We start from the raw sequence: 27,978 nt of genomic DNA, 5'->3' as shown, positions 1-27,978 counted from the left end.
ACGGCCTTTCCAGCGCCGGCTGGCTGCCCTCAGCCGCTTTCTTTGTCTTCCTGAGGAGCCCTGGCTCAGTCGTTCCTTCTTACCTTAAATTCCAGACGGACTGATTAGCAACAGCGTTTAATGTGATGCAAACTTTGTACAACTGAGACGTGACCTTGTCTCAAAGCTTCCAGCAGGGCTAGACGTCAAGGACCCACAGTCCTCCGTGAACTCGATGACCATCAGGAGAGCCAGACAGGCACCTTCACCCCGACCCCCCGCCCAAGCAAAAGTTGATATAATGGGCCACACACCTTAGTGATGGGCCACGGGGTGGAGAGAGGTGGGACGTAGGCCTGAGATAAATACGGGAGGTTTCAAAGGGTAGGGGCTGCAGAAGCAGCATCTTAAGGATGAGAAGTCTAAAAGAACAGAGACGGTAGATGGAGGAGGAAACAGGCCGGAGGCCGAAGAAGCTCTCTGTAGAATGCGAGGTGTCAGGCACACAACACACTGGGAAACCCGAGTCACTTTGTGGGCTGGCGGGAACTCTCGGGGAGACTGAAGGAGACCAGGTCCCGGCCGGGCGGTGGAGGAGGGCCCACCCTGCCACGGGCTTTGGCCGCCTTTGCACACACGGGCAGTGGGGAGCCATGGAAGATTCTAGGCTAAGCACTTTCGGAATCTAATTGGCATTTTCTGAAGGCAGCGTTTGGCTTCAGTGTGGGTCAGGGCTGGAGGGGGAACAGGCTGGGGTGGGGGGCTGTCACGTAGTCCAGGAGAGGAGGGGCGTGAGGGCACAGAGCGGCAGTGGACGTGGGAGGCAAGAAGCAGGTGACAACCAGGTTTTAAGCTAATTTCTTTCCTACCCACTCCCTGAAAGTTATTACCACTCATCGCTATTAAGGAATCCAGTGTTCCCGCGAGATTATGCAAATGAAGCTGGAAGGGCGGTGACTTAGTCCGACTGCCTTTCCCCAAGCTCCTTGCAGCCCACCCTGCACATCCTGCCCAGGTCCCCGGGATGGAGTCTTCCCCCTCCCAGCCTTCTCGCCAGTTCCTCCTTGGGTGACCTTTTATTTCAATGGCATGTTCCTTTCCTCTTGGGGGGACCTCCCTCGTAACAGTCTGCTAAGTGAGTTAACTGGCAAGCACGAAGGGGACCTCCAGCAGACCAGGCCCTCCCAGATTGACATTCCAGATGAAATATTTTCTCAAGGCAGCCACAGAACGCGTGGATGAAGAGCTGGAATGACGGGCCTGGCCTCAGAGAGATGGGAAACTCTGCCCTCCTGGTGCTGGTGGACTTGGCACCCTGGGTGAGGTCAGCTCCGTCCTCAGCTAGTCGGCAGCTGTTCCAGTGGGGCCGATGCTACCAGGACGGTGTTTTTAAAGTGTGTGCCGAGCCAGGTGGTGCTAGCGGTAAAGAACCCGGCTGCCAGAGACATGGGCTCAATCCCTGGGTGGTCAGGAAGATCCCCTGGAGAAGGGCATGGCAACCCACTCCCGTATTCTTGCCTGGAGAATCCTATGGACAGAGGAGCCTGGTGGGCTACATTCCATGGGGTCGCAAAGAGCCAGACATGACTGAAGCAATTTAGCATGCATGCACGCCTGCCAAGCAGCAGGTCACTGTAGTGGGTTGCAACCAACAATTAAAAAAAGGCGGGGGGGGGGGATGCCGGACAGAAAAGAATAGACGGGAATGCAATGCACTTAGTAAGGATGCTGTCACAGACCTCTGATATCAGTGAGGCATATGTGTGCGTGCACACACACACACACGCCATCCCAACGTGAGATTCATTTCCTTCTCTGTGATGTGACTTAATGAATTCTGAAATATGTTCAAAAGGCTGGTAGAAGATCTGTGGTGCCTTTTACACCAATCACACCATATAAACGTGGACAAAGTGAGCTTACATAGTCCCTGGCTCTAATGATACTCTGGAGTGTTAAAGGCCCATAAGAGTGTAACAAGAAGAGGGTGTGTCACTGAGGCCTTGGACAGGAACTCACGTGAAGAAGCAAGGGGACGAGTTTAAAAACCAGCCCCTCCAAAGCCTGGGTCTGTGGGCTTCAGCGAGGCCTCGCTGCCCCTGCCCCTGGGCTGGGCTTTCCTGGGACCTGCAGGGCACAGGCTGCTGCCCGCTAGACAAGGCCACCATCTATTCTGCCTGGACGACCCCAGATCTTGGTCACCAGACTCCTGGAGACCAGGATTTCAGGGTCTCCACTCAAACAAGGTCATTGCAGCTGAACTTCAGAGACCCCACTCCAAAAGACTACAGACACAGGGACGAGGCCCCAGCCATGACCCAAAATGACCAGAAGGCCCTATGGTCAGCCCACACCCCAGCTTCACACATCTCCATCCTCCTGGGCACTCCCACAGTGTGAGCTGGCCAGGCTGGCCTCTGGACACCCTGGGACAGTGCTTGTGAGCCTGTGACAAGTGACACCCCCTCTGTGCAGACCCCTTGGGTTTCTCCTCAAAGCAGGACTCTGCAAAGACCACACAACAGTCTAAGTAAATTGGCCATATTGCCTGGCCCATGGCAAGCTTGCAGAACTACTGGCTATTAATGTTACTTTACGGTCTTACATTCTCCATAGAACGTTCTCCTAAGTTCAGTCCACAGAAAATCAAAAAACTTTCTTTTTTCTTTCTTCCTTTTTTTTTGGTGTGTGTATATTATATGATTCTATCCACGTCAAGCTCAAGAACAGGTAACACTAGTCGATGGGAAAAGAAATCAGAACAGTGGCTTCACCTTTTTCAGTTGTGTCTGCCTCTTTGTGACCCCGTGGACTGTAGCCCACCAGGCTCCTCTGTCCATGGGATTTCCCAGGAAAGAATATACTGGAGACAGTTGCCATTTCCTTCTCCAGGAGATCTTCCCAACCCAGGGATCGAGCCCACATCTGCAAGTCTCCTGCATTGGCAGGTGGGTTCTTTACTAGCAGGGCCACCGGGAAGCCCTGGCTCCACCTTGGAAAGGGACAAAGGAAAAATGTGAGGAAAGTCTCTAGGGAGATGGTGATGCTCGGTGTTCACTGCACCGACAGCCTTTCTTGATAGCTGGCGTCTCCCAGCCATTCCTTAGGGACAGAAGGAAGCTTCACTCCCCAGAGGTGCATGCAAAGCACTTGTCTCCACTCTCTAGCAAGGCCTCTCCTCTGAAGGAGCCCTCCTGCCTGATCTCCAGGTTTACCTGGAGACCTGACGGGGTGCAGCATGGAGATTCTGTCCTGAGACACTGATGTTTACCTGACTCGGTAACAGCGCTGCTCAGATCAGTAGACAGCAGACAGACTTATCAATCAGCACAAGAGCTTAGCTATCCCAAAGAATCAAACAGCAAACGAGTGAAAGGATGAAGGTTATCGGAGGGCTTGGGAGGAGAGAAGACTTCTAAAGATAATTAACAAAGAAGGCAACACAAAATGAATCGCCAATCCAAGTTCGATGCATGAAGCAGGGCACTCAAAGCCGGTGCACGGGGACAATGCAGAGGGATGGGATGGGGAGGGAGGTGGGAGGCGGGTTCAGGACGGGGGACTCAGGTACACCCATAGCTGATTCATGTCCATGTATGGCAAAAACCACCACCGTATTGTAATTAACCTCCAATTAAAATAAATAAATTTTAAAAAGATTCTATTCTCAATGTCCAAAATTACTGCAAATAAAGCTGAAGTCAAAAAATAAATACGGAACGTATGTAATGTAACATATATAAAGGCAAAGGCTCATTGGAAAAGACCCTGATGCTGGGAAAGATTGAGGGCAGGAGGAGAAGCGGTGGGAGAGAATGAGATGGTTGGGTGGCATCCCTGACTCAATGGACATGAGTTTAAGCAAACTCCGGGAGATAGTGAAGGAAAGGGAAGCCTGGCGTGCTGCCGTCCATGGGGTCGCAAAGAGTCGGACATGACCTAGCGACTGAGCAACAACAGAAAAGCCAAGCGTTAACATGCTTAATAAATGAAGAGGATTAACAGGACAGTGACGGAGATACTAGTAGGAAAATGAGCCAACACTTACGCAGGCACTCCACACAAAACAACCCGAGGAGGAGCCAATCAACATGCTTTTAAAAACTGGAAATAAATAGTCTGTTTTTAAAACAGTAGAGTGCAATTCTAATACATAAAAATTAAGATTAAAAAACATATGTATGTGTACACACACACACAAATACTCAAATGCAGATGAAACTATGTAGAAATATCACTTGTGAAAGAGTGAACTGGTACATTTTTTCTACAGAAAAAAATGGAAATATTTATTTAAAGCCTTAAAAGTCTTATGCCCTTTGACTAAGCAAACCTGTTAGTAACATATGCTAGGGAAATTGGGAAGAATCAACATAAAAAGATGTGGCTCCCTGGGTGTCGCTGAAACCCTTCTGCCCTCTAGTAATAGCAACCAGGGGTTCAGATGGATCCAGGTAAAGGATACCTCAAAGACGCCTTCAAGGCTCAAAGGCTGGAAAGCAGAAGCAGATTCCAAACACCCTCCCTATACGGAGCGATGGGAATTCAAAGACACACTGTCGCTGTTTCATTCACTCATTCATTCGTGAAACATTTACAGGGCGCCTGTTATGATACTAACTGCAACCAAGAGGCACGATTTCTTCTGGGAGGGGACCCAGAGCAGGTGAGACCAACCAGGTGACAGAAGTGCTCCAGGAGGGACCAGGGTAACAGAGGGGGAGAGCAAGGGTTCCAGACACAGTGACCCTGAACAGAAGTCTCAAAAAATGTGGGTGATCGCTGCGAGCTTGGAGGCACAACGCCATGGGTGACTTCTCTTTCTGTCCTTGTATACACTCTCTCGTTTCACTACAACAAGGCTCCTTTACTTTTTCCCTGTGGTTTACAAAACAATTCCACCCGGGCACCATCCCACCCCGCCCCGTCTGCCTGGTCCCTTGTGGCTCCTGCAGGCCTGCGGGCTTCCTTCCAGCTCCGGTTTTGCCAGGCAACCACCCAGGCCCCAACGCCCCCTGCCTGGCTTCTCTCTGCCCTTTAAGCCTCACACGGTGCTCCTGACGACCCCCCGCCCCTGACCACCGGCCCGGGCTGCAGACTGAGGGTCCCCCTGCAGCATGGCCCCGGCTCCGATCCACAACCCCTGTACCCATAGCCCGCTTGCTGACCGCCCCTGGGATCTGCAGCAAGCCTTCCCGCCTCCCTCCAGAGACACCTGCTGTCTGGCTTCCAGGTTCTCTTCTGCTACATCCCCCAGCCCGCCAGCCCTTCCAAACTCACTGTCTTGTGACCAAGTCTATGCCTCAGGAGACAGATGTGACATCTCATCGTAAAGGAAACCCCGACTTGTGGGGAAGGGCAGCTCCCCCTTTACCCACAAAGGGGGCGGGAAAGCCACCTTCTCCCTGGCAACCAATCAGTGCCTTGTGCTGCCTGCCGACCCTCTTATTCAGGGGCATATACCCTCCCCCAAGGCTCAGTGGGGCTTGGTCGACACCCGGTCACTCCAGGCAGTAACTACAGAAGCAGACAGGCAGGCAGTTGAGTACTCCCCCAGCTGTTAATTACAGATGTTGACACCAACACAGGACTGGGAGAATCATTATCCATAAGATCTTTCACACAGCCCTGAATGCTTGTTATTCTTATTAATTGGAATTAAGCTTAGAATGTCTACACTACATACACCGTAAAACACTTCACCCATTCTAAATTTAATACAATGGATAAAGTACTTGTAAAAAATTATATATGCTTCTGAGCAATTATGTAATCAAGAGTCGATGATTTTCAGGATGCATTTACATACAGGTTGAAAAGTAAGCAATAATTCTACTAAACTGTAAAGAAAACGCTCATGAAACATTGCTGGCAAACCAAACAAGTTCAAGATGAAAATGGAAAGGCACATCAATAATGACGGCAGGGAACACCAGAGGATAATTATTAGAAGTGGAAGGAGGAGGGATGATCAAGAGAAAGAGAAAGCAAGCCATAGCCTGGGAGACATACCTCATAATGGAATGTTGTCCAAAACGTACCAAGAACTCTCTTTAAAAATCAACAACAACAACAACAACATGACCCAACTGAAAAATGAACATGTCTGAACAGAAACCTCACCAAAGAAGGCATAAAAATGGCCAGTAAAGCACGTAAAAAGACACTCAGCATCACAAGTGATTGTGGAATTGCACATTAAAACCGTGCAGTACCACGAACACATCTACTAGAATAGCCAGCACCAGAAATACTGACATCGCCGAAGGCTGGCAAGGGCGTGAAGCAACAGGAACTCCAATCCACTGCCAGTGGGAATGCAAAATGGCACAGCTGCTTTCAAAGACAGCTTGTCTCTTTCACATGAAGCTAGAAACATTCTTATCAACAGCTGCAGAGTCTTACCACACAATCCAGCAATCCTATTCCATTGTACTTACACAAGTGAGCTGAAACTTGTGTCCATGCCAAAATCTGCACACAAATGTTTAAAGCAGCTTTATTCAGAACGCCAAAACTTGGAAGCAACCCCAGATATCCTTCAATAGATGAAAAGACAAACTGTGTTATATCCAGACATTGCAATATCATTCAGCACTAAAAAGAAATGAGCTAACCAGGAATGAAGACATGATAAAATCTTAAACGCATATTATTAAGTGAAAGAAGCAAGTCTAAAGATGCTAGATGCTCTATGATTCCAACGATATGACATTCTGAAAAAGGCAGAAGTATGGAGACAATTAAAAAAAAAAATCAGTGGTTGCCAGTGGTGCAGAGAAGGAATCGGTGCTCCATGAACAGGTGGATTTTCAAGGCTGTGAATCTGTATGATATAATGTTGCAATGATGGAAACACGTCAGTGAATTTTTGTCCAAACCTGGCGGATGGACATGACATGAACTATGGACTCTGAGTGATAATGGTGTTATCAGCGCTGGTGTATCGGCTGTAAGCAATGCACCGGTGTGGTTCTGGTTGTTGATGGTGAAGGACTCTGAGCATGTGTGGGGAGAGATTAAGTTAGAACTGTCTGTACTTTCAGCTTAGTTCTGCTGGGAATTGGAAGCTTCTCTAAAAAAATCAAATCTACTAATGAAAAAGAGGAGGAGGAGGAGGAAGAAAAGAAGAGTGATACGCTGGTGTGTGCCTACGCGCTGCGCTCAGTCGTGGCTGGCTCGTGCAGTCCGTGGCGGACTGCAGCCCGCCAGGCTCCCCTGTCCATGGGATTCTCCAGGCAAGGATACTGGAGTGGGCTGCCGTTTCCTATTACGGGATAGTGCATATAGTTCCCTATGCCATACAGTAGGACCTTGTTCGTTATCTATTTTATGTTTAGTAGTGTGTGTTAATTTTTACCAGCGGATCTCTGAATTATCGAATGCTTGATGAAATGGACACGTTGAGAGAAGAACAAGGAGGGGATCGTGCCACTTTGATGCCCTCAGACCAGAACCCTCCCTGGGCTTCCTTGCCCTGGAGGGCAAGTGGTGCTTACTGGTGACAGACAGCACATCTTTCCTCATGGAGATTTCCAAATGCAGAGAAAAACAAAATCTACTAAATAATGAGATAACCTTGTTCTTGTTGTTGTTCAGTTGCTAAGTCCTGTCCAGCTCTTTGTGACCCATGGAATGCAGACTCCCCTGTCCTTTGCTATCTCCCAGAGTTTGCTCAAACTCATGTCCACTGAGTCAGTGATGCCATCCAGCCATCTCATCCTCTGTCGTCCCCTTCTCCTTCTGCTTTCAATCTTTCCCAGCATCAGTCTTTTCCAATGAGTCGGCTCTTCGCATCAGGTGGCCAAAGTATCTGCTTCAGCATCAGTCCTTCCAATGAACATTCAGGGTCGATTTCCTTTAGAATTGACTGGCTTGATCTTGCAGTCTCTTGGACTGCAAAAGAGTCTTCTCCAGCACAATTCGAAACCATCAAATACAACTAATTTAAGAAGCACACCGATCCTCCCTGGCCACCAAGAAGGCCAACTCCAGCCCCTTCTCCTGGTGTCTTCAAGAAATGCCCAGAGCCCAGTGTCTCCTCATCCATCTTCCTGGGCTCCCGCTCTGTCCTCGGCCTCCTTCCTGGGTCGGATCACAACGGCCTTGCACTGGTAACTACTCCTCAGCCCCCTGCCTCTGTGGTTCAAGAAGGGAAGTACCCTGGCTTCCCCCAAGGGGAGCTCTGCTGCATGGTCCTGCCCCCAGGCTTCTTACTGTTTGCAGAGAAAGTGTCCAGGTAGCTGTCAACAGGGACCACTTGCCTTTTCATGAAGTGCCTCCCCACCACCAATTCTCCATGCCACGTGTTCCCTCTGCCTTCCCCATGTCCTGCAGGGGCATGTGGTCACCTCACACGTGACTCTTGGGAAGCCCCACAGAAAGCTTACATCCTGGTGTTCACCATTCCCCAGCTGTGTGACATTGAACAAAGGCCTTAACTCCTCTGAGCAGGGATTCTAAAATGTGGATTATCCTGTTATCCCCACAAGGAGATGGTAAGAATTCAAATTTTCCATTCAATAAATATTTATTGAGAGCGTACTTCCTCTAGGATCTTGGAAGAAACTAGTGGCCAAATAAATTTTTAAAAAAAAATGTCCTGGCCTCAAGGCATTCACTTCTTTGGAGTGACACCTGCAGGGTAAGCTGAGGGCCTGGCACACAGCGACATGCCTGCTGGGTTAGCTTTTATTTCACTGATCTCAGACTGTTTCTTCTCTGGCAAATCTTGTGCCTGAGAATGTCCCTGCCCATTATTTCCCAGAAACCTGAGAACAAATGGAAAAAACACTGGTTCCCAGAAAAGCAAAATTCAGGATCACTACCTATGCTTACCTTTCTTTGGGGTGTGTACATTCATGCTAAGTTGCTTCAGTTCTGTCCAACTCTTTGCAACTCTATGGACAGTAGCCCCCCAGGCTCCTCTCTCCATGGGATTTTCCAGGCAAGATTACTAAAGTGGGTTGCCAGGGCCCCCTCCAGGGGATCTTCCTGACCCAGAAATCAAACCAGCATCTCTTAAATCTCCTGCATTGGCAGGTGGGTTCTTTATACTAGCGCCACCTGGGAAGCCCTTCTTTAGGGGTACTTGTCCAAATTCGGTCAAACACACCACCTTCCTGTGTAAATACAGCCTTGGGTCATCAGTACTCAAGGTGGCCTGGGTGAGCTTCGGGGACTGCAAGGCACCTGCTCCCAGGAGGAATCCTCCCAACCTCTGGCATTTTTGATTCCTGGAAGGTTCTATAGAGGGAGGGCCTCTCCCCACAGACATCAGCAACCCCTGCCCTGGCCCTCTGCACTGGCGTGGGTCAGAGCCAGCCTGCTATCTGCAAGGCTTATGCTTCTCAAACACTCTGACAGGTCTTTGAGTGCAAGCAAGTGATTTTCAAGGAAAATACTTCATGTCAATCTTGGAAGCACAATCCAAGCCCTCTGACAGGATTTAGTGACGAATCTTATTCTTAGAGGGGCAGCTGGCCAGGCACCCACTTCCCAGCTCACAGACAGCACAGGAAGGGGACAGAACTCCAGCCATTCCTTTGGGGGCCAAGGCAAAGTATCCTGGCAGACCAAAGAACTTTTCAAAGTCATCGATAAGGCTCATTAATGTATCAAAATGTCACCTACTCAATGTGAACCATTAAAAATTATTAGCACAAGCATTAGTAGAAATAGTCATTAAAGTGCAGAAATATCACGGAGAAATATTTGTCACCTTGGAGCTTCAGCACCAGCACTGATTTTCCTGCTCCAAAACCCTCAGCCTGGGGTGGCAGTCAATGTGCCCTATGGTCTCAACCCAAGATGCTCAGGTCTGAGCCTTCCTACAGGCTGGGGTTTGCAAAGTCCTCACCTTCACTTGAAACCACGGCACAAGCAAGGTCAGCCCTGGTGGAGAACCAAATTTCATTCAAACGTTTGGAGACATAAGTCTATAATTTAACTGATAAATCATAGAAAACATTTATAAAATTGATAACTAATAAGAACCTGTTGTATTGCCCGGGAACTCGACTCAGTACTTTATAAATGACCTGTATGGGAAAAGAATCTCGGGAAAAAAAGGTGGTATGTGTATACGTCTAAGTGATTCAGTTTGCTGTATACCTGAGACTGACACAAGATCGCAAGCCAGCTATACTTTAACATATGTACACACACACACATTAAAAAAGGAAGCATTCAAACGGGAGACATGCCTACGCATTAGAAGATAAAGTTCAGTTCAGTTCAGTCGCTCAGTCGTGTCTCATTCTTTGCGATCCCATGGACTGCAGCACACCAGGCCTCCTTGTCCATCACCAACGCCCGGAGTTTATCCAAACTCATGTCACATACATTTTCAAATAAAAATGTCTACAGTGGTGTCCTTCTAATAATCCCTCAAGGGGACGTATTTTTCTCTTCTGTGCAACTTGAGGAGAAAGAAACACAAACCAAGGCTGCAGGCCAGCCCAGGGTGGTGAGACTCCCCCGACCTGAGGGTCCACGGGGGATTCCTGCTTTCTTCTCCAAGGGAACCATCATTGGGTCCTCTGCAAAGGGAAGGTAGATGGATGTAACTCAGTCAAGGTTAGCGGTGTCGAGGGAGCCTCTGTGTGTGTGAGCTCAGTCGTGTCCGACTCTGCGACCCTGTGGTCTGTAGCCTGCCCGGCCCCTCTGTCCATGGGATTTTCCAGGCAAGAATACTGCAGTGGGTTTGGGAGAACCTTTGTTTCTGGGGTTATGAAGCTCAATGTTGGTGTGTCTGAATCAATCGGTAGACAAAAGTGATGGGCCCCTTGCATAGGAGCTTTCATGAAGTAACTTCCAGGAGAGCTAGTTCCATGAGAAAACACTTAAGCCATGAGGAGCAGAGACGTGGAGATGGAGTCAGGAACAATACGACCCAAGGGCATGACGATGAGGCTGGACTTTGTGGGTCCCTGATAAACCAGATTATGAGAAAAATGCCAGCAATCCCAGCCAGGGGTAGCTAGAAAGAGTCTATCTGAGTGAAGAGCAGAGTGTGCCTTCTGTCCGCTGGAGCCAAGAACTAGCCAAACAACCGTTTCGCCTGCGGGAGTGGGCACCACGCGAGCCTAGCAGCCTGTGAGTGTCTCCTATTCCTGGTGTTCTCACAGTCGCCATGGCTTCTAAACAGCAGGTCGGTCCTTCCCAGGTGGCGCTAGTGGTAAAGAATTCACTTGGCTAAGTGACAGTGCTCAGTCGTGTCTGGCTCTTCACGACCCTATGGACTACACAGTTCGTGGAATTCTCCAGGCCAGAATACTGGAGTAGGTAGCCCTTCCCTTCTCCAGGGGATCTTCCCAACCCAGGGACTGAACCCAGGTCTCCCACATTGCAGGCGGATTCTTTACCAGCTGACCCATAAGGGAAGCCCAAAATACTGGAGTGGGTAGCCTATCCCTTCTCCAGCTGACAGGGATAGGCTACCCTTCCGTTCGATTGCCGGAATTGAACTGGGGTTTCCTGCATTGCAGGAGGATTCTTTACCAACTGAGCTATCAGGGAAGCCCAAAAGGGAGACGTGAAAGTCAGATTAAACATTACTACTTATTGTATATACTGACAAACACGCAAATATACTTAACTTGGTAAGTGAGCAATCGTGCCAAATTTATAAAGAATTAGATGCAATGCTAAACGCGAACATCTTTTGCTTTTCCTAACTGAAAACAAAATATTACCATCTATTTTTCACAGCAGACATTGAAATAAACACCAAATGCCCTAAGCTGAGCAAACTATTCTGACGTTTATATGTGCAGGTGATCATGAGGAGGGAAGGGCAGGGCAATAGAAGAAAATAACAGATGAACCTAAAATTAATATACTGATATGTATTTTTTTTAGAAAGTCATTTATGGTACTTTTCAGGCCATAAGTACAACCAACAAGATGTTAAAAATGTGTTCTCAAGCAGATACATTTTAATGCTATTATGTGTATAAACTACTTTGCTGTTTCTTTCCCTATATAACACACAGAATCATTTTAATTATCATTTTTGGAGGCTGAATAATGTTCTGTCATGTTGATGCACCATAATTTACTAAACCAAATCACTGGATAAAAAAAAAAAAATGTTCTTTGCAACGAGGCCAAGGCCACTATTGCTGACAGCTGTCCAAAGGGCAGTCAGTGCTTCTTTCAAAAATCTAGAAGGATAACAGCACCTGCCCCCTTCACAGAAGCAGCAGAAATATGTGCATCCACTGCAGAGCTGTTCCCCATCTGTCAACGAGCAGGCAGGGAGGGGGCGGCCACGACACGGGGAGCCAGGCCCCAGAGGCTCCCCCTGCCAACCTAGGGCTCACGGAGCTCTTCTCAGAGACACGCTCAATTTCAACGCAGAGAAACAGGTCTCATTTTCTTCTCATATCATTTCTAGGAGCAATCTGCACCCGTCCACAAATAGTGTTTTGTACAGTTATTCTTGCTGAATTGCAAACAATAAGAAAAGACTTTCATAAATCAACTCTGTGGAATCTCTTCCTCTGTTGATAATAAAAAGAGGGTTTCCATTAGGAAACAAACAAACAACAAAACCCAGGGAAGCCTCCCTCCAACACGGAACATGAAAACATGCTTCCCTTTTGTTGAGATAATCCAGTCCCGGGAACGCGTGGGTCACCATGATTCCGGGCTGAGTACACATGAGACAACAATAAGCCTGATGTGCTGAAGGCAGGTTTTTTTTTTTTTTTTGGTTCTGCAAATATCAATGTGGGCAGTCTGATGTGAGGACATATCTGATCTAAGTGAGAAAAATATTTTTATTGCTCTGGGAATAGTCACTGTTAACTGAACACAACAACAAAAAGAGGGGGGGAAAAAAGAGCATGCAGAAACCCGAGGGAATTACCAAATCAATTAACAAGTAATTCAGGAACTAATTTCTATATTGCCTCTTAGCACAAAATTGTATCTTTAATTTCTCCTGCAATAAGCATCTCTACAATGATCCTAGCACACAGTGCCGCGGTAAATGAGTTTACAAGGATCTCTTTTTGATTGGCTCGACAACATTATTTCTTCACAGTTCAATGCTACTGTAGCCAAGTGCTCTGAAATATTTAATTATACTGGTAGCTACCAGTTACCAATTTGCAAGACCCACAGTGAGGACTGTACATTTTAAAGAACTAGTAATCAACTAATTAAAACCACAGTGAATTCCAGATACTCCAATTACAAACAACTGCTGTGGAATATACTTAAAGAATGCAAGAGGAGGCCTTGGAGAAGGACTGGCTGTACTGCGGCATGCGGACACCCCCCACCAAAGACCTCGCAACGCTGGTGCTGTTTCGAAAACGCATCTGCACGCGCCTCTGCACCTTGTCCTGGGCCTGGATTTTTAGTATAACGTGGGAAGCCCAGTGCTAGACGAGGCCACTCAGTGTGAAGACCACAGGTTTCGGAAAGAAGCAGATACGGGTTGGAACTTTGCCTCTCACTGGCTTTATGAACCCATGTAAGCTGAGTCTCAGCTTTCTCATCTACAAAATGTGAAGAGTAACAGCACACAGCCTCCTAGGGTGCTGGACAAGCAGGGAGGCTGCCAAATAAATGCACACACGCACACACACACACACACACACACACGCACACACACACACGCACACAAATGGGAACCAAGTTCCTTTAAATGCAATGATTTTTATTTCTTCTCTTCCTCTGTTTTAAAACAGTCAGATCAAACAGTATGAAACTGAAAGATCCAATGTAGAAAAACATGGCCAGCCACAATACAATAAAAATATCCGCAAACATTATTATTTTTTTCCTTCACCAAAAAACCTCCAAGGAAGAAGAAAATGCTCAAGATGTTAACAGTGGAAAGGACCGTGGAGTAAGCACCCCGCCACACACTGGAGTGTAGCCTCAGATAAGTCATTCAACCTTCTCGGGACTCAGCTGTCCTATCTGTGAAATGGAGATCACTTCTAGCTTAAAACAAAAAACAAAACCCAGCATATCTGTTGTGCTGCTGCTGCTGCTAAGCCACTTCAGTCGTGTCCGACTCTGTGTGACCGCATAGATGGCAGCCCACCAGGCTCCCCCGTCCCTGGGATTCTCCAGGCAAGAACACTGGAGTGGGTTGCCATTGCCTTCTCCAATCTAAAGCGACACTGTAATTCCAGAACCCACCCAAGAAGAGCACCTGGTTATCTGGGCAAAAATGGGATGACCACAGCAAAAAAGAACTCTTATGGCTAACATACATAAGTATCAAGCTAATATATAAATATATATGCACATCAATATATATATAAATATACACATTTAGATTCTTCATTCTCTGAGATAAATCGTGGTCTGGTGGGTGAATTGCTCAGTCGGGCCCTACTCTTGCAACCTGTGGACTGTAGCCCGCCAGGCTCCTCTGTCCATGGAGATTCTCCAGACAAGAATACTGGAGTGGGTTGCGATGCTCTCTTCCAGGGGATCTTCCTGACCCAGGGATCCAACCCGGGTCTACTGTACTGCAGGCGGTCTCCTGCATCACAGGCAGATTCTAAACTGAGCCACCAGGGAAGCCCAAATAAACTACTGAAGAAAAATATACAAATTTCCAATTTCCCAGCAAAGTGTGATAGGGAACAAACCCAGATGCCCGGTTTGAATGGTTCCCTTTGAAAAGCTTCCTTGCTGCATTGCACCAACCCGGCACAAAGCCAGATTCCAGCAGCACTCACAGCAGAGCTGTGGTCTGATAAACGCACTGGCAAGGTTTTAAATGAAAGAAATTGACGGCTATTGGTCACTCCTCAGGATCTGTTGAGGACTGACCAGGTGCGCGCCTCCCAAGCCTTTGGTCAGCCTGGTCTGGACACTGCCGCCCACCCTCAGATCTATCTCGCCAGGTCCACTCACACTCCCCACCTCGCGGCCCCTCCTCTCCTGGTCCCCTCCAGCTCCTCCTCAGAGGTCCAGTTTAGTTCAGCCGTTCAGTCGTGTCCGACTCTTTGCGACCCCATGGACTGCAGCTCGCCAGGCCTCCCTGTCCATCACCAACTCCAGAGCTTACTCAAACTCAGGTCCATGGAGTTGGTGATGCCATCCAACCATCTCATCCTCTGTCGTCCCCTTCTCCTCCTGCCTTCAATCTTTGCCAGCATCAGGGTCTTTCCCGATGAGGGTCCAGCAAATTTCAGCTGAAATTTGAGCTCAAAGGTCCAGCAAATTTCAAACTGTCCCCCCTTTCCCCCAACACAGAGGGTCTAAACAAGCACTTCATTGGTTCTCAGAAGGTAAATCAATGGAAGACTAAAAAGAGAAGAAGAAGAAAAATTACTCCAGGACAATCTTAGCTGTCCTTTCTGGCAGGCTATGAAATATTTTTGAGTTGTACATAATATGACATCAAAAGGGTCAGTACCAGGCTCCCTCGTGCCTCAGTGGTAAAGAATCCACTTGGCCAAAGCAGGAGACATGAGTCTGATCCCTGGTCCAGGAAGATCCCACCTGCCCTGGAGCAACGAGGCCCAGGCGCCACAGCTACTGAGCTTGTGCCCTAGACTCCGGGAGCCGTGGCTAACACGCCCACAGGCTGCGTCTACTGAAGCCCATGCTCCCAAAGAAGGGGAGCGCACCACAGCTACTAAGCTTGTGCTCTAGACTCTGGGAGCCGCGGCTAACAAGTCCACAGGCTGCATCTACTGAAGCCCATGCTCCCAAACAAGGGGCGCCACCGCAATGAGAAGCCTCAGACCGCAGCAAAGAGCAGCCCCTGCTCCCCACAACACTGAAGACCCAGCACGGCCGAAAATAAGTAAATAATTTTCAAAAAGCGTGAGTCACTCAGTCGTGTCCAACTCTTTGCTACTCCAGGGACTACAGCATGCCAGGCTCCTCTGTTCACGGTTCTCCAAGAACACTGGAGTGGGTTGCCATGCCCTGCTCCAGGGGATCTTCCCGACCCAGGGACTGAACCCACATCTTCCTGCGTCTCCCGCATTGCAGGCAGATTCTTTACGCACTGAGCCATCAAGACAGGGTCGTGTAAACTATTCACATTAGGGGGAGTCAGGTGCAGTGTGTGTGGGAACTCACTGTATGATTTTTTACAGCTTTCCCACACATCTAAAATTATTTCTCAATTAAAAGTTAAAAATTTTAAAGTTCTCCTTTAATCCTGCACCACATGTACTTGTTTGTGTTCCTATTCATCCAATTTTAAGCCAAACGGACATAAATTCTCATGTGCTAATTATGATAAATATAGTTTCTTGGTTTCACTTATTATTTTCTAAACACTGTTCACACTTCTAAAGAGCCTTGAAATTGACCATTTTAGAGGCTGTATATCCTATTACCGTTTAGTTGACAGTCACTAATTTAACTCCTTGCTTGTTGAGTATTTTTAGTTCCCAGGGTCTCAATATTATAAATAAACCTGCTATAAACATTTTTGTACACGTAAAGTATTTTTCCCTTTCTCCTAGTGAATTATCCTCTTGGGATAAATTTCTACAAGGACAAAGTGAGTACAATTTTTTGTCCTTTATATATTGCTAGTTTATACTCCGAGAGGGCTGGGCCAATTTTCAGTAACATAGCAGTACATTCCTAAAATTCTGTTCTTTCCTAATTTTTGCTAAGACCAGGGTTTTCCCACATTTTCTTAATGATAAGCCTAAGTACAAAATGATTTCTGATTGATTTCAGTTTCTGATACTTCAGGAACGAGTAGAGAAAGGCCATATGCCCATCCACATTTACTCCCTTCTTGAGGATCTTCATTTCCAAATCATCCCCTGTGTTACTCACATCCCCAGTGGTATGCTGGCACAGGTGGTACATGTTTCCAGAAAATTCTTTGTTTTGCATGTTAAAAACAATACAAATTATTTTCCTACAGAAGAACTTGTTGGGGATAAACATTCTTGTTTGGGGGACGAATCACTGTCACAGAGGCTATGGTTGATGTAGACTGAGAGTGAAGTCGCTCGGTCGTGTCCGACTCTGGGACCCTATGGACTGTAGCCCATCAGACTCCTCCGTCCATGGGATTTTCCAGGCAAGAGTACTGGAGTGGGCTGCCATCTCCTTCCCCAGGGGACTGAATATAATGGGGCAAAAATCTGGCAAGTAGGAAAACAGTCGAGTTAAAATCTGCAGGTTTGAATTGAAACAATTTTTATAAACAAAATTACATAACGAAGACATTTATTTAGAGGAACTTTCTTCTGCAGTGAAGAAGTTTTAGAGGAAGCCAGCTTTCTAAAATCATCTTGATCATTCAGAGCTTCCACTCTTTAAAGATGAAAAGGTGTGCCTCTTTTGCTACAGCTAAACAGTGTATCCTATGTACAAGAATCAGAGTTAAATTAAGACAAAGAAAGATTAAAATCTATTCTGCATCTTAAAATCTAACAATGTAGGGCATGACCTCTCCGATGTAACACCTTCTTTAAGAGAAACGTGATACTGTTTCAAGGAAAGAGAAAGACCTTACCTACGGACCTACTCCATCTACTGTATATACTTGCTGACCTTCTTGCCCTGCCCTGTGGACCCCCAGGAGAGACCATCAGAGGGCACGCCCCTCTTATCCCCACCCCACCGCGCCTGGCTCCAAAGTACGGGGACGCAGAGAGCATGAACGATACACGTGTCCACGAGGCAGGGAAGACAGAGGCAAGAATCCCAAGACCTGACGAGGTATCAGGGCAGCGGGGAGAGAGGACACTGCGTCTCCTGGGATGGAACGCACGTGAAATGGGCCCTGAGAACAGGCAGGCTGTAACAAGCACAAACGGGGGGACCAGCCAAAGCTGGGAGCTCAATATGCATGAGGACAGAAAGGAAGGAACCCCGAGGGACCCCCAACGCCCGGCCATCTGGTGATGCTGGCATCTCTCGTGAGCCGGTCCCTGGCTGGGCCTGCAGGTGACCTTGATATGGCTGTAGCCCAAGGACCGCAGTTGGTCCAGGTGCCAGACAGCACGTGCTTTAGAGGCTAGCCCCCCCCCACCCCCACATAAACACCCTGCCCTGCTGGAACCCCACAAGGAGGATACCATGCCGTGACCTTTAGCCTGGGCTAGCAAAGATGGTCAATGTAGGCACAGATTCAATCAGGGGCGGATGGCAAAGGCTCTCGTGGCCATACATGCTGGACGATTCCTGGGTGTGACCCCCACCTCTGCCCTCACAGCTCGGTAACCTCGGCGGGGTGACCCGACCTCCCTAGGCCCGGGACACCTCCTCTGTCACGGGCAGTGAATTGTGTCTGAGGTTGGCGGAGAATTAAGTGAGGTCATGTGACTAAAGCATCTAACACAGTAACTGATGCAGAGTGAGAGCCCAGGAGGACTGCCAGCGTTCTTATTATAAATCGAACACATCAACGATCTGGTCAATCGCAAGGGCTTTCTAAGCAGGCGGAGATATTAACGAACAAGCAGAGCAGGGTCTGGTTCTGACTGAGTAGGGGAAGACGAGCTTTGGGAGGGAGAAGGCAATGGCACCCACGCCAGTCCTCTTGCCTGGAGAATCCCATGGACGGAGGAGCCTGGTGGGCTGCAGTCCGTGGGGTCTCTAGGAGTCAGACACGACTGAGCGACTTCACTTTCCCTTTTCGCTTTCATGCATTGGAGAGGGAAATGGCAACCCACTCCAGTGTTCTTGCCTGGAGAATCCCAGGGACAGGAGGGCCTGGTGGGCTGCCGTCTATGGGGTCACACAGAGTCGGACATGACTGAAGCGGCTCAGCAGCAGCAGCAGCAGCAGCCTTGGGAAGGCACTAAGATGTAACAGTGTTTTATTTGAAGTATAGTTGATTGACAGTGTTAGTTCCAGGTGTGCAACACAGGGGTTCAGTTACACCCCCCCTCCACATACACATATTCTTGTTTAGATCCTTTTACTCTATAGTGTCATTCCAAAATGCTGAGGATAATTCCCTGTGTTGTACAGTAGGCCCTGGGTGACCGAGTTTAAATATAGTAGTGCATATCCAGGCTTCCCTGGTAGCTCAGCTGGTAAAGAATCCGCCTGCAATGCAGGTTTGATTCCTGGGTCTGGAAGATCCTTTGGAGAAGGGACAGGCTACCCACTCCAGTATTCTCGGGTTCCCCTGGTAGCTCAGCTGGTAGGAGAATCCACCTGCAATGCGGGAGACCTGGGTTCAATCCCTGGGTCAGGAAGATCCCCTGGAGGAGGGCATGGCAACCTACTCCAGTATTCTTGCCTGGAGAATCCCATGGACAGAGGAGCCTGGTGGGCCACAGTCCATGGGGTCACAGAGAGTCGGGCACAATGGAGCGACTAAGCCCAGCACAGTGTGTATCTGTGAGTCCTGACTTCCGAATTTATCCATCTCTCCCACTTTCCCCTTGGGTACCAGAAGTTTGTTTTCTGTGTCTGTGAGTCTATTTCGGTTTTGTGAGTGAGGTCATCTGTAACATGTTTTTAAATTCTGGTATAGGTGATGTCATATGGTGTTTCTCCTTCTCTGTCTGACTCCCTTCCCTCAGTACGATCATCTCTAGGTCCATCCATGCTGCTGCAGACGGCATCATTTCATTCCTTTTTATGCCTGAGGAACGTTCCATTGAGTACATGCATATCTTTTTTAACCATTCACCTGTTGATGGACATAAACCATGACATTTTGACAGGCAGTGTGATTCTTCCTGCCAGAAAGCAAGGTGCTCACTTGTGTCAGACTTTCTATTCACAGAGAAAGAAATCCGAGCTGGCCTTGAGTGTGAAGTCACTTCAGTTATGTCCACCTCTTTGCAACCCTATGGACCATAGCTTGCCAGGCTCCTCTGGCCAAGGGATTCTCTAGGCAAGAATACTGGAGTGGGTTGTCATGCCCTCCTCCAGGGGATCTTCCCGACCCGGGGATCGAACCCGTATCTCTGTGACTGCTGCACTGGCAGGCACATTCTTTACCACTAGCGCCACCTGGGAAGTTGGCCTTAACTGTCATAAGATGCACTGTTGAGAGGGAGATACAGGCTGAGCAAAAGGGAACACTTCTTTCCTGCGGGATGAGGGCCTCTCTCACTGCGGTGGTCTCTCTTGCTGCAGGGCACAGGCTCCAGGGCGCATGCGCTTCAACAGTGGCAGCTCACGGGCTCCAGAGCACTGGCTCAATAGCTGTGTGTCACAGGCTTAGCTGCTGCAAGGCAGGTGGGATCTTCCCAGACCAGGGGTTGAACCTGTATCCCCGCATGGGCAGATGGATTCGTCCCCACGAGACCACCAGAGAAGAACCCCACTTAACAGCGCACAAAGTGCCTCATCTGCATCAGCCGTATTACGCCCCTGTAGCCCTTCTGACCAAGGGAAGGGTTAGGCCAGCCTCTCTGTAGCTTTACGCATAGACTCTGGACCTTGCATTTTGTGGCCGATGTCATTTCTCGCAGCATTTTGAGCATTTTGTACAGACCACGCCGCCATCCACCTACACGAGCCAAAGTGTCAGGGGGCTGTGGAGCGTCTGCCCTCTCACGGCAGATGGATGAAGGGAAGTTCCCACCGAGGCATCCAGACCTTCCAGAGTGTTCTGCCAACGACACTCTGATGGCTGAGGAGCCGGATGAAAAGCATGTGATGCCCCCACCTGACCCATTAAATTAATCATCATAATTGGCGACGTCTGCTGGGATCCAGGCTGGATGCGGTCCTCCCCGGGCGCTGTGCACCCAAGTGAGGTAAATTAGGTTTCAGGGAGCCAGGTCGGCATCAGCAAATTACCTGCTTCTGGGGAGCGGACTGGGCCCCGGTGGGTGCAGGCAGAGCTGATTTGCCACATGGGTGAGCAACATCTTCTCAGGGTGCTGGTGCCCAGGGGCCCCGTGGTGGCCAGGGGCAAGCAGGAGCCCCGTGGACATGGCCCCACGTGTCCAGGGAGAAGGACAGGGCCATCTCTTTCTTTCCCATCCAGTCTGCCTACAGTTTCATCTTGCTCACCAATCTTGGTGGCTCTGTGAAAGCAGACGATGGCCGGATGCCTGACCAACTGGCTGTGAACGGTGTCAGACGTTCCAGGGACGTCAAAAGTGAGTGGCATCGTGGCTTTTATTCTGCAGACGTCACATGATCCAGCCCCTGGTGTGCGTTCCAGGTACCAGACCACGCAGGTCAGAGGCCTAGCGGCAGGCTGGCCAGGGGGTTAACTCGAGGTTCCTTTCACTGAATTGATAACTGCTGGTTTCTACTCGACTGAGAATCAAACACACACACAGCTTCACAGCGGCTCGTGGTGATGGCAGGGCACTGGGGAAGGCCACCCAGGCCGCTCTGCCTCTATGTCCTGGGAAGGGCTTCCCCACGGCTTCAGGGGCTACAGGAAGGGCTCTGTGCCCACTGGCGGCTCTCTGCCCCAGAGGTGGCCAAAGTCCCATCAGGGTTCAAGGCCAAAATTCAGAATTCTTTGAAAAGTCACATGAAACCACAAAGGACCTACCGTATATAGCACAAGGAATTCTACTCAACATCTGTGATAACCTGTAAGAGAACAGACTCTAAAACAGATTGAATACATGTATACATATAACGAGGGGCTTCCCAGCTGGCCCTAGTGGTAAAGAATCCTCCTGCAGTGCAGGAGACATAAGAGGCATGGGTTCAATCCTTGGGTCGGGAAGATCTGGAGGAGGGCATGGCAACCCACTCCAGTGTTCTTGCCTGGAGAATCCCCATGGACAGAGGAGCCTGGTGGGATACAGTCCACGGGGCTGCAAAGAGTCTGACACAACTGAGATGACTTAGCACGCACGTGTGCGTACATATAACTGACTCACTTTGCTGTACACCTGAAACTAACGCAGCGCTGTAGATCGACTCTGCTCCAATAAAGTTTAAAAGATGAAATAAAACGCTCCCAACTTAGGTCAATAAGAAGGAGAGAACACAAATAGAAAATCACGTGAAGACACTTAAGTGTTTGGTGTTTCCATGGATCCCAGAATTAAGCAGCTGACCTGGGTCTCCAGCAGCACCTCAGACCCAGGTTCCGAGAAAGTGCCCCCGGGTTGGACCGGGCAGAGCTAGGACCGCACAGAGCGGGTGGCTCCCAGGCCCGCCACAGCCCAGTTCCCTGCACATACCGCTCTGCCTGTGTTTGTTCAAGGACAACAGGGACTTCTTTCTTTCAAAATAGCAACCAGTGGACGAAATTTAAAAAAAAAATAAAATTCTGAAAGCAGGAAGCAAGTAGCAGTGTTTCGCCTGTTAATCTCTAACAGCTCTCCGAGCCTCGCCAGCACTTAAATCTCCAAGACAAAAGCCACCAGGCCAGGGGCGCCCCAGCCTCGTCCAGACAGGCCTGTGGGGCCTTGCTGAGGGGGTCCACGCAGACTCTGAGGGGTCCTCGCTGCAGCCAGATTTACAGGGGGGCATTTACAGTGCTCTTCTGGAGTCTCCCCGCCCAACTAAACTGTGGAAGCCCACCCCTTAGGGCTCACCTGTCAAGGGGGGCCAGGGGTTGGGAGGGATCTTGACCAGATAAACACCATCAGTCTGTCTGCAGGGGAGGAAGGACAGACAGACAGAAACATGATAAAGCAGACAGTATTCACTTTTTCACTCTCTGAAACCACACGAGACAACACTTAGTGAGGCGTTTGCTGGTTTTCCCTTTTGTCCTCACATACAAAAGATACATACAGGTATTTTCAACGCTGTGAGCAGGATCAACTGACCAAGAATGTTGTTGTTCAGTCGCTCCGTCGTGTCTGACTCTTTGCAACCCCACGGACTGCTGAACGCCAGGCTTCCTGGTCCTCCACTGTCTCCCGGGGTTTGCTCAGATTCACATGCCTCGAGTCGGTGATGATGTCTAACCCTCTCATCCAAGATTCTACAAATTCAAATGTTCACACACTAGCGTGTGTTACTGGGTGTGAGGTGAGGCCCTGAGGTCTGTGTTTTCAGGGTGAACATCAGAGGCAGGAGGAGTCCAGAAGCAAAACAGGACAGGCTGAGTATATGGACCATCGTATAGAGATGAAAAAACTCGGGAGAGAGGGAAATAAAAAAAGAGCACACAGCTGCCGTCCCCCAAACAGACCTCCCATCTGCCACCCACGATTTGCATGTCACCTTCTCCGGGCTCATTTGTACTTCATTAACTGCCATTGACTTAACAAGATTTATGCAAATGATACCATAGGAGCTCCCTAACTCCCACTGCAATCAAGTGATTATGTATGTACAACTCTCCACAGCAATGAAAAATTAATACGTGACAAGCCCACTCGCCGCTGAGCCGGGCCTCTGGCTTTTTCTTTTCCTTGCTTTTTGCTTTTACATTTCTATTTGAAGAGACCTGATCGCCATGGTTTAGGAGAAGGAGGAGGCTGGGAAGAGGAGGCAGATGGAGGAGGAGGAGGAGGAAGGAAGGAAAGGCAGACGGAGGAGAAGCAGACCTCTCTGAACCGAACCTCCCCTGAGACTCAGAAAGGACAAAGAATGTGGAGGTGGGCCCAGGTCCTCAAAAAACGGAAGTTATTTTGCAGAAGATGTCACATTCTCGATGAGAAAGCTTTCACGGGGCAAGGAGGGGAGACAGGATCATTGCCCACCATCTGTGGACAGCTCCTCCCACGCTGGGCCGAGGAGAGCGTCGTCTCACAGCCAACAGGCAAGGTGTAAAACGTGAGCCGGACGCGGTTAAAATAACCCACTGGAACACGCTCTGTCTGCAAAGACACGCGTCAGGCTGCCAAGCGTGATGGAGACACGGCTTCACCCGTGTCCTGAACCGCCCCAGACAAGACTCCTGTGCGCCAGGGTGGAGACAGAGCCCATGATGATCAAATATACCAGCCCGACCCCAAGCCACCCCCAGTCCAGCCCCACGGAAGACCTGGAGGCTCAGGAGGAGGACTTCTCTGTCTTTAGGGCCCGTGAGCTGGGGTTCAGGGCCCCAACACGCAGACCCAGTCCGGAATGGGGGCTGAGCGTGGAGACAGGGGCTCAGATGCTGGTGGGAAAGACAGGCAATGGAGAAGGGGTGCAGGGACCCCAGGCAACCCCGGACAGAGGCGCATGGACCCGTGTCCCCGCAGACATGCGGTGCTTAGGCATATCTCAGAAGATTCCTCTCCTTGGGCACGAGTTACTTGTCTGAGGCTGGGGGCACATGTTTAATTCAAGGCATGTAACTCTGCTTCCTAAGCTTTCTTTTTATTTCTTGGCTGTGCCATGTCGCTTGTGGGATCTTAGTTCCTCGATCAAGGGTCGAACACCCTAGGAAGTAAGAGTGCAGAGCCCTAACCACTGGACTGCCAGGGAATTCCCTTCCTAAGCTTTCTGAAGGCTTCTGGCCAACAGGCAGAGTAGGGTGCATGGGTGCATGGGCTCAGAGGCCAGGTTCGAATCCTGGCCCCTCGGCTTCTGAAGGGGCCTGGTCTGGAAAGCTTGCACCAAAAATGAAGATAACACAGTTATGTCAACTGTGGCAATGTTGAGGGTTCAGAGAGATATTACGTGAACGCTTAGCAAATACTAAGCAGTCACTTAATTGTTCAGGCCTGCAGTGTCTAGAACATTCCGGCAGGTGCTGCTCTATCTGAGCTCCGTCCTCCACAATCCTCTCGCTTCATTTCTACTAGCTGCTGTCATCCCTGGCAGGCTGAGGAGTCCAGACTACCTCTAAGGGTCTCTGTTCCTTTATAAAAATATAGATGTATCTATACGTTTGTGTGCAAACGCACAACAGCCTGTGTGGCCCACAACAAGGCTCTGACATGTCCTGAGCACAATGAATCTGAAAATCTGGTTTTACCAGAATCTAAAAATCCTCTCTGGCATCTCCTCATCTCAGCATCCCAAGGGACTCGGTATTATCTGGAGCCCAATTCCCAGATGCGGAGTCCAATGCCAGGCATGTTCTGCCTCAAGGGGACTCTGACCCGCCAGGTATGGTCTCCAGGACTCAGGTTTCCCATGTCTGTACGTAGAGGCAGCTAGAGGCAGCTAAGAGAGGCAGCAGCTGGCTGGGCTGCCTGTGTCAGGATGCCCCAGGAAACCAGACCATGGCTGAAGGGGTAAGCTGGATTATTTTGAACATTTACTACTGAAAGGCTTCCCAGGACAGGGTAATACCCGACTTACCCTTGGCCGTCAGCTTCCAGCAGCATGCAGATGGAAAGCCTGGCCTGTACAGCAAGCCCTTGTGCAGAGGCGCAGGGCAGAAACTGAGGGAAGGGAGGCCCCACCCACACCGGGGACCAGCCTGACTGGGGCGGCAGCCAGCACGCCCACCCGAGCAACACGGGGTTTGCGATCCAGCACCCCCGAAAGGAAATGTCCCAGGATGGATACTTTAAATGAGAGGGAAAGAGTTCAGTGATTTTCCCAATTCTAGTTGAAAGAGCATCAACAGACTGAAAATTACACATTAAAATTGCCTTATGTGGAGAGTTAAGTTTATATCAATAAGTAATTGCACAAAGAATAAGCAACTGTGCCTGCGTCTCTACAGGAGAGAAAGCCTTTAGGAGCAGTCAGAACCAGATTCACAGACACAGAGGACAGACGTGCCGGGGGGGGGGGGGCGAGTGAAGGACCGGGGGTACAGGGTTAGCAGACACAAATGATCACACACGGGACGGATCAGCAACAGGGCCCTGCTGTAGAGCGCAGGGAACTGGGTTCAGTATCCTGTGAGAAACCCACATGGGAAAAAACACAGACAAATATATACATATGTACATGTATATATACACACACACACGTGTGTGTATATATATATGTGCATGTGTGTCAGGGGGGTGTGTTTATGGGGCTTTCCAGGTGGTGCTAGTGGTAAAGAACCTACCTGCCAGTGAAGGGGACATAAGAAACTTGGGTTCGATCCCTGGGTCGGGAAGATCTCCGGGAGGAGGAAATGGCAGCCCACTCCAGTCTCATCTGGAGAACTCCACAGACAGAGGAGGGACTCCATGCACCAAGGGCTCACTATGCATATAGTGGCGTGCTCAGCTAGTTCAGTCGCGTCCAACTCTGTGCGACCCCAGGCACTGCGGCCCCCCAGGCTCCTCTGTCTACGGAATTCTCCATGCAAGAATTTTGGAATGGGTTGCCACTTCCTCCTCCCGGAGATCTTCCCGACCCAGGGATCGAACCTGAGTTTCTTAGGTCTCCTGCATTGGCAGGTGGGTTCTTTACCACTAGCGCCACCTGGGAAGCCCCATAAACACATATGAATGTATGTGTACGTATATGTACAGACATATATCTACACACACACATATAATTAAGTCACTTTGCTGTATAGCAGAAATTAAACACAGCATTGTAAATCAACTATACTTCAATTAAAAACAAAAAGCCGAACAGCAAGAGGAGGGAAGGAGACTGCTCTCAGTGGCTCTCTGTGCCAGCCTACACATCAGTCCCCCCGTCTCTGAAGGTGTCTTGTGAAACCCCGTGGACTTCCGCCTCTGTCTCACCTGTGATGCTGGGGCCCGCCCCACACCTGCATGCAGAAACTGCCCCGTCCCCACGTGAAGCCAGGGGCTACCTGTTTCAAGTGGAAAGACTCTAGCCCTCCTGAAGGGTGGCCAATGCCAACACGAGCTCCTACAGGATTCATGAACGTGTCCAGGTACAAGTGCAGAGGCAGAGCTGTCATCCTGCCCACTGACTCCTCCTCTCCTTAAGCAGAAAACACTCGAAACCAACCAGCCTTCTTCAGCAAACTGAAAGATGGCATTTCCAAAAGCCATGCTGCTGGGCTGAACACTTTCATTTCATTTCCCTGGGAACCATCACAGCCAAATAGGTCTTGTGAATTTCCGTTTTCCTTGAGACATAAAGTCATTTGGTACCCGGCTTCTGGGCTAATGAAAACCGATTCCAGGCTAGCGACATAGGCCAAAACAAATGCCTGCGTTCGAGTCCTGTTGTGTAATGAGGAAGTTTAATTAAGGCCCCACATTACAGCTGTAAATGTTCCTTTATATAATAAGGTCTAAATGAAACTGAACCTAATCAAAGTTACAATTCCTTCATTAGCAAATTACAAACAAGCGCGCACAGCTGACACACCGGCTATGATTATCACAACTAATTGCCTCGTTGTTACAAACCAGCCTGAAAACGTGTTCAGATGTCCGTCTGCGAGAGCAAATTAGGGCCACGTCGGGCTATTCCTGTGATCACAAGGGGCTCTTGTACGGGGATCCGATTTACCCCTGTTGCCTGGCGGCCAGCGGCCCAATCAAAGCCGCGCTACCAAGGCAGCCTTTGAAGCCCGCGCGGTCTCGAAGCGCACTCCATATGCAGGCGGGCAGACTGCACTTCATTAGGCCTGTTGTCACATTTCCCCTCTTCTTATTCTAATGATCCTATTTTAATACACACAGGAACCTCTTCTAATTGATGTCAAGTGAGTGACTTCTACATTCATCAGCGGAGCACATCAAACAAACCTTGGCGTGCGAGCCAGCCTCACGGCGAGGAGAGGCCCGGGGTGTGTCTCCGGCTACAGGGCCGGGCGGGGGGGGGGGGGAGCCGCGTTACCTGTTTAATTGGGATGGCTCGACCGCTCCCGATGCTGTCCGCCCGACTCTCCAGGCCTTTCTTCTCTTTGTCTGGGTCACTCCCTTTCCGAGACTGAAAAGCAAAAATAAAGTTAGCATTTGGGGAAGGGCTGCGGTTCACAGATTGGGGAGGTGAAACCCACCTGCATAGCTTCTGCAAAATACACAAGCCCTGAAGCCCTGCACAAGCCATGTGTGTACCCACATGTACGAGCTGTGCATGTACCCACATGTACGAGCTGTGTGTCTATCCATGTGTACCAGCTGTGCATGTACCCATGTATACCAGCTGTGTGTACCCACGTGTACCAGCTGTGCATGCACCCCCACGTATGAGCTGTGCGTGTACCCACATGTACCAGCTGTGCACGTACACACATGTACCAGCTGTGTGTACCCCCATGTAAGAGCTGTGCATGTACCCACGTGTACCAGCTGTGCATGTACCAAGTATGAGCTGTGCGTGTACCCACAT

At 49.4% G+C, this 27,978-nt stretch overlaps 1 protein-coding gene across 4 annotated transcripts in view; it reads right to left on the bottom strand.

The window, feature by feature from the left end:
- AGAP1 (ArfGAP with GTPase domain, ankyrin repeat and PH domain 1) overlaps positions 1 to 27,978 on the bottom strand; it is a 576,216-nt gene that overhangs the window by 256,392 nt on the left and 291,846 nt on the right. For all 4 annotated transcript variants that reach the window (XM_040231824.1, XM_040231822.1, XM_040231820.1 and 1 more), the window contains one exon: positions 27,484 to 27,576. In XM_040231824.1, the coding sequence (XP_040087758.1) occupies positions 27,484 to 27,576 (93 nt within the window). The remainder of the gene's footprint in view (positions 1 to 27,483; positions 27,577 to 27,978) is intronic.

This window comes from Oryx dammah, unplaced genomic scaffold, assembly GCF_014754425.2.
Source record: "Oryx dammah isolate SB20612 unplaced genomic scaffold, SCBI_Odam_1.1 HiC_scaffold_28, whole genome shotgun sequence".
NCBI lineage: Eukaryota > Metazoa > Chordata > Mammalia > Artiodactyla > Bovidae > Oryx > Oryx dammah.
The sequence above is the reverse complement of the archived record's forward strand: the minus strand, read 5'-3'. Positions and strand labels throughout refer to the sequence as shown.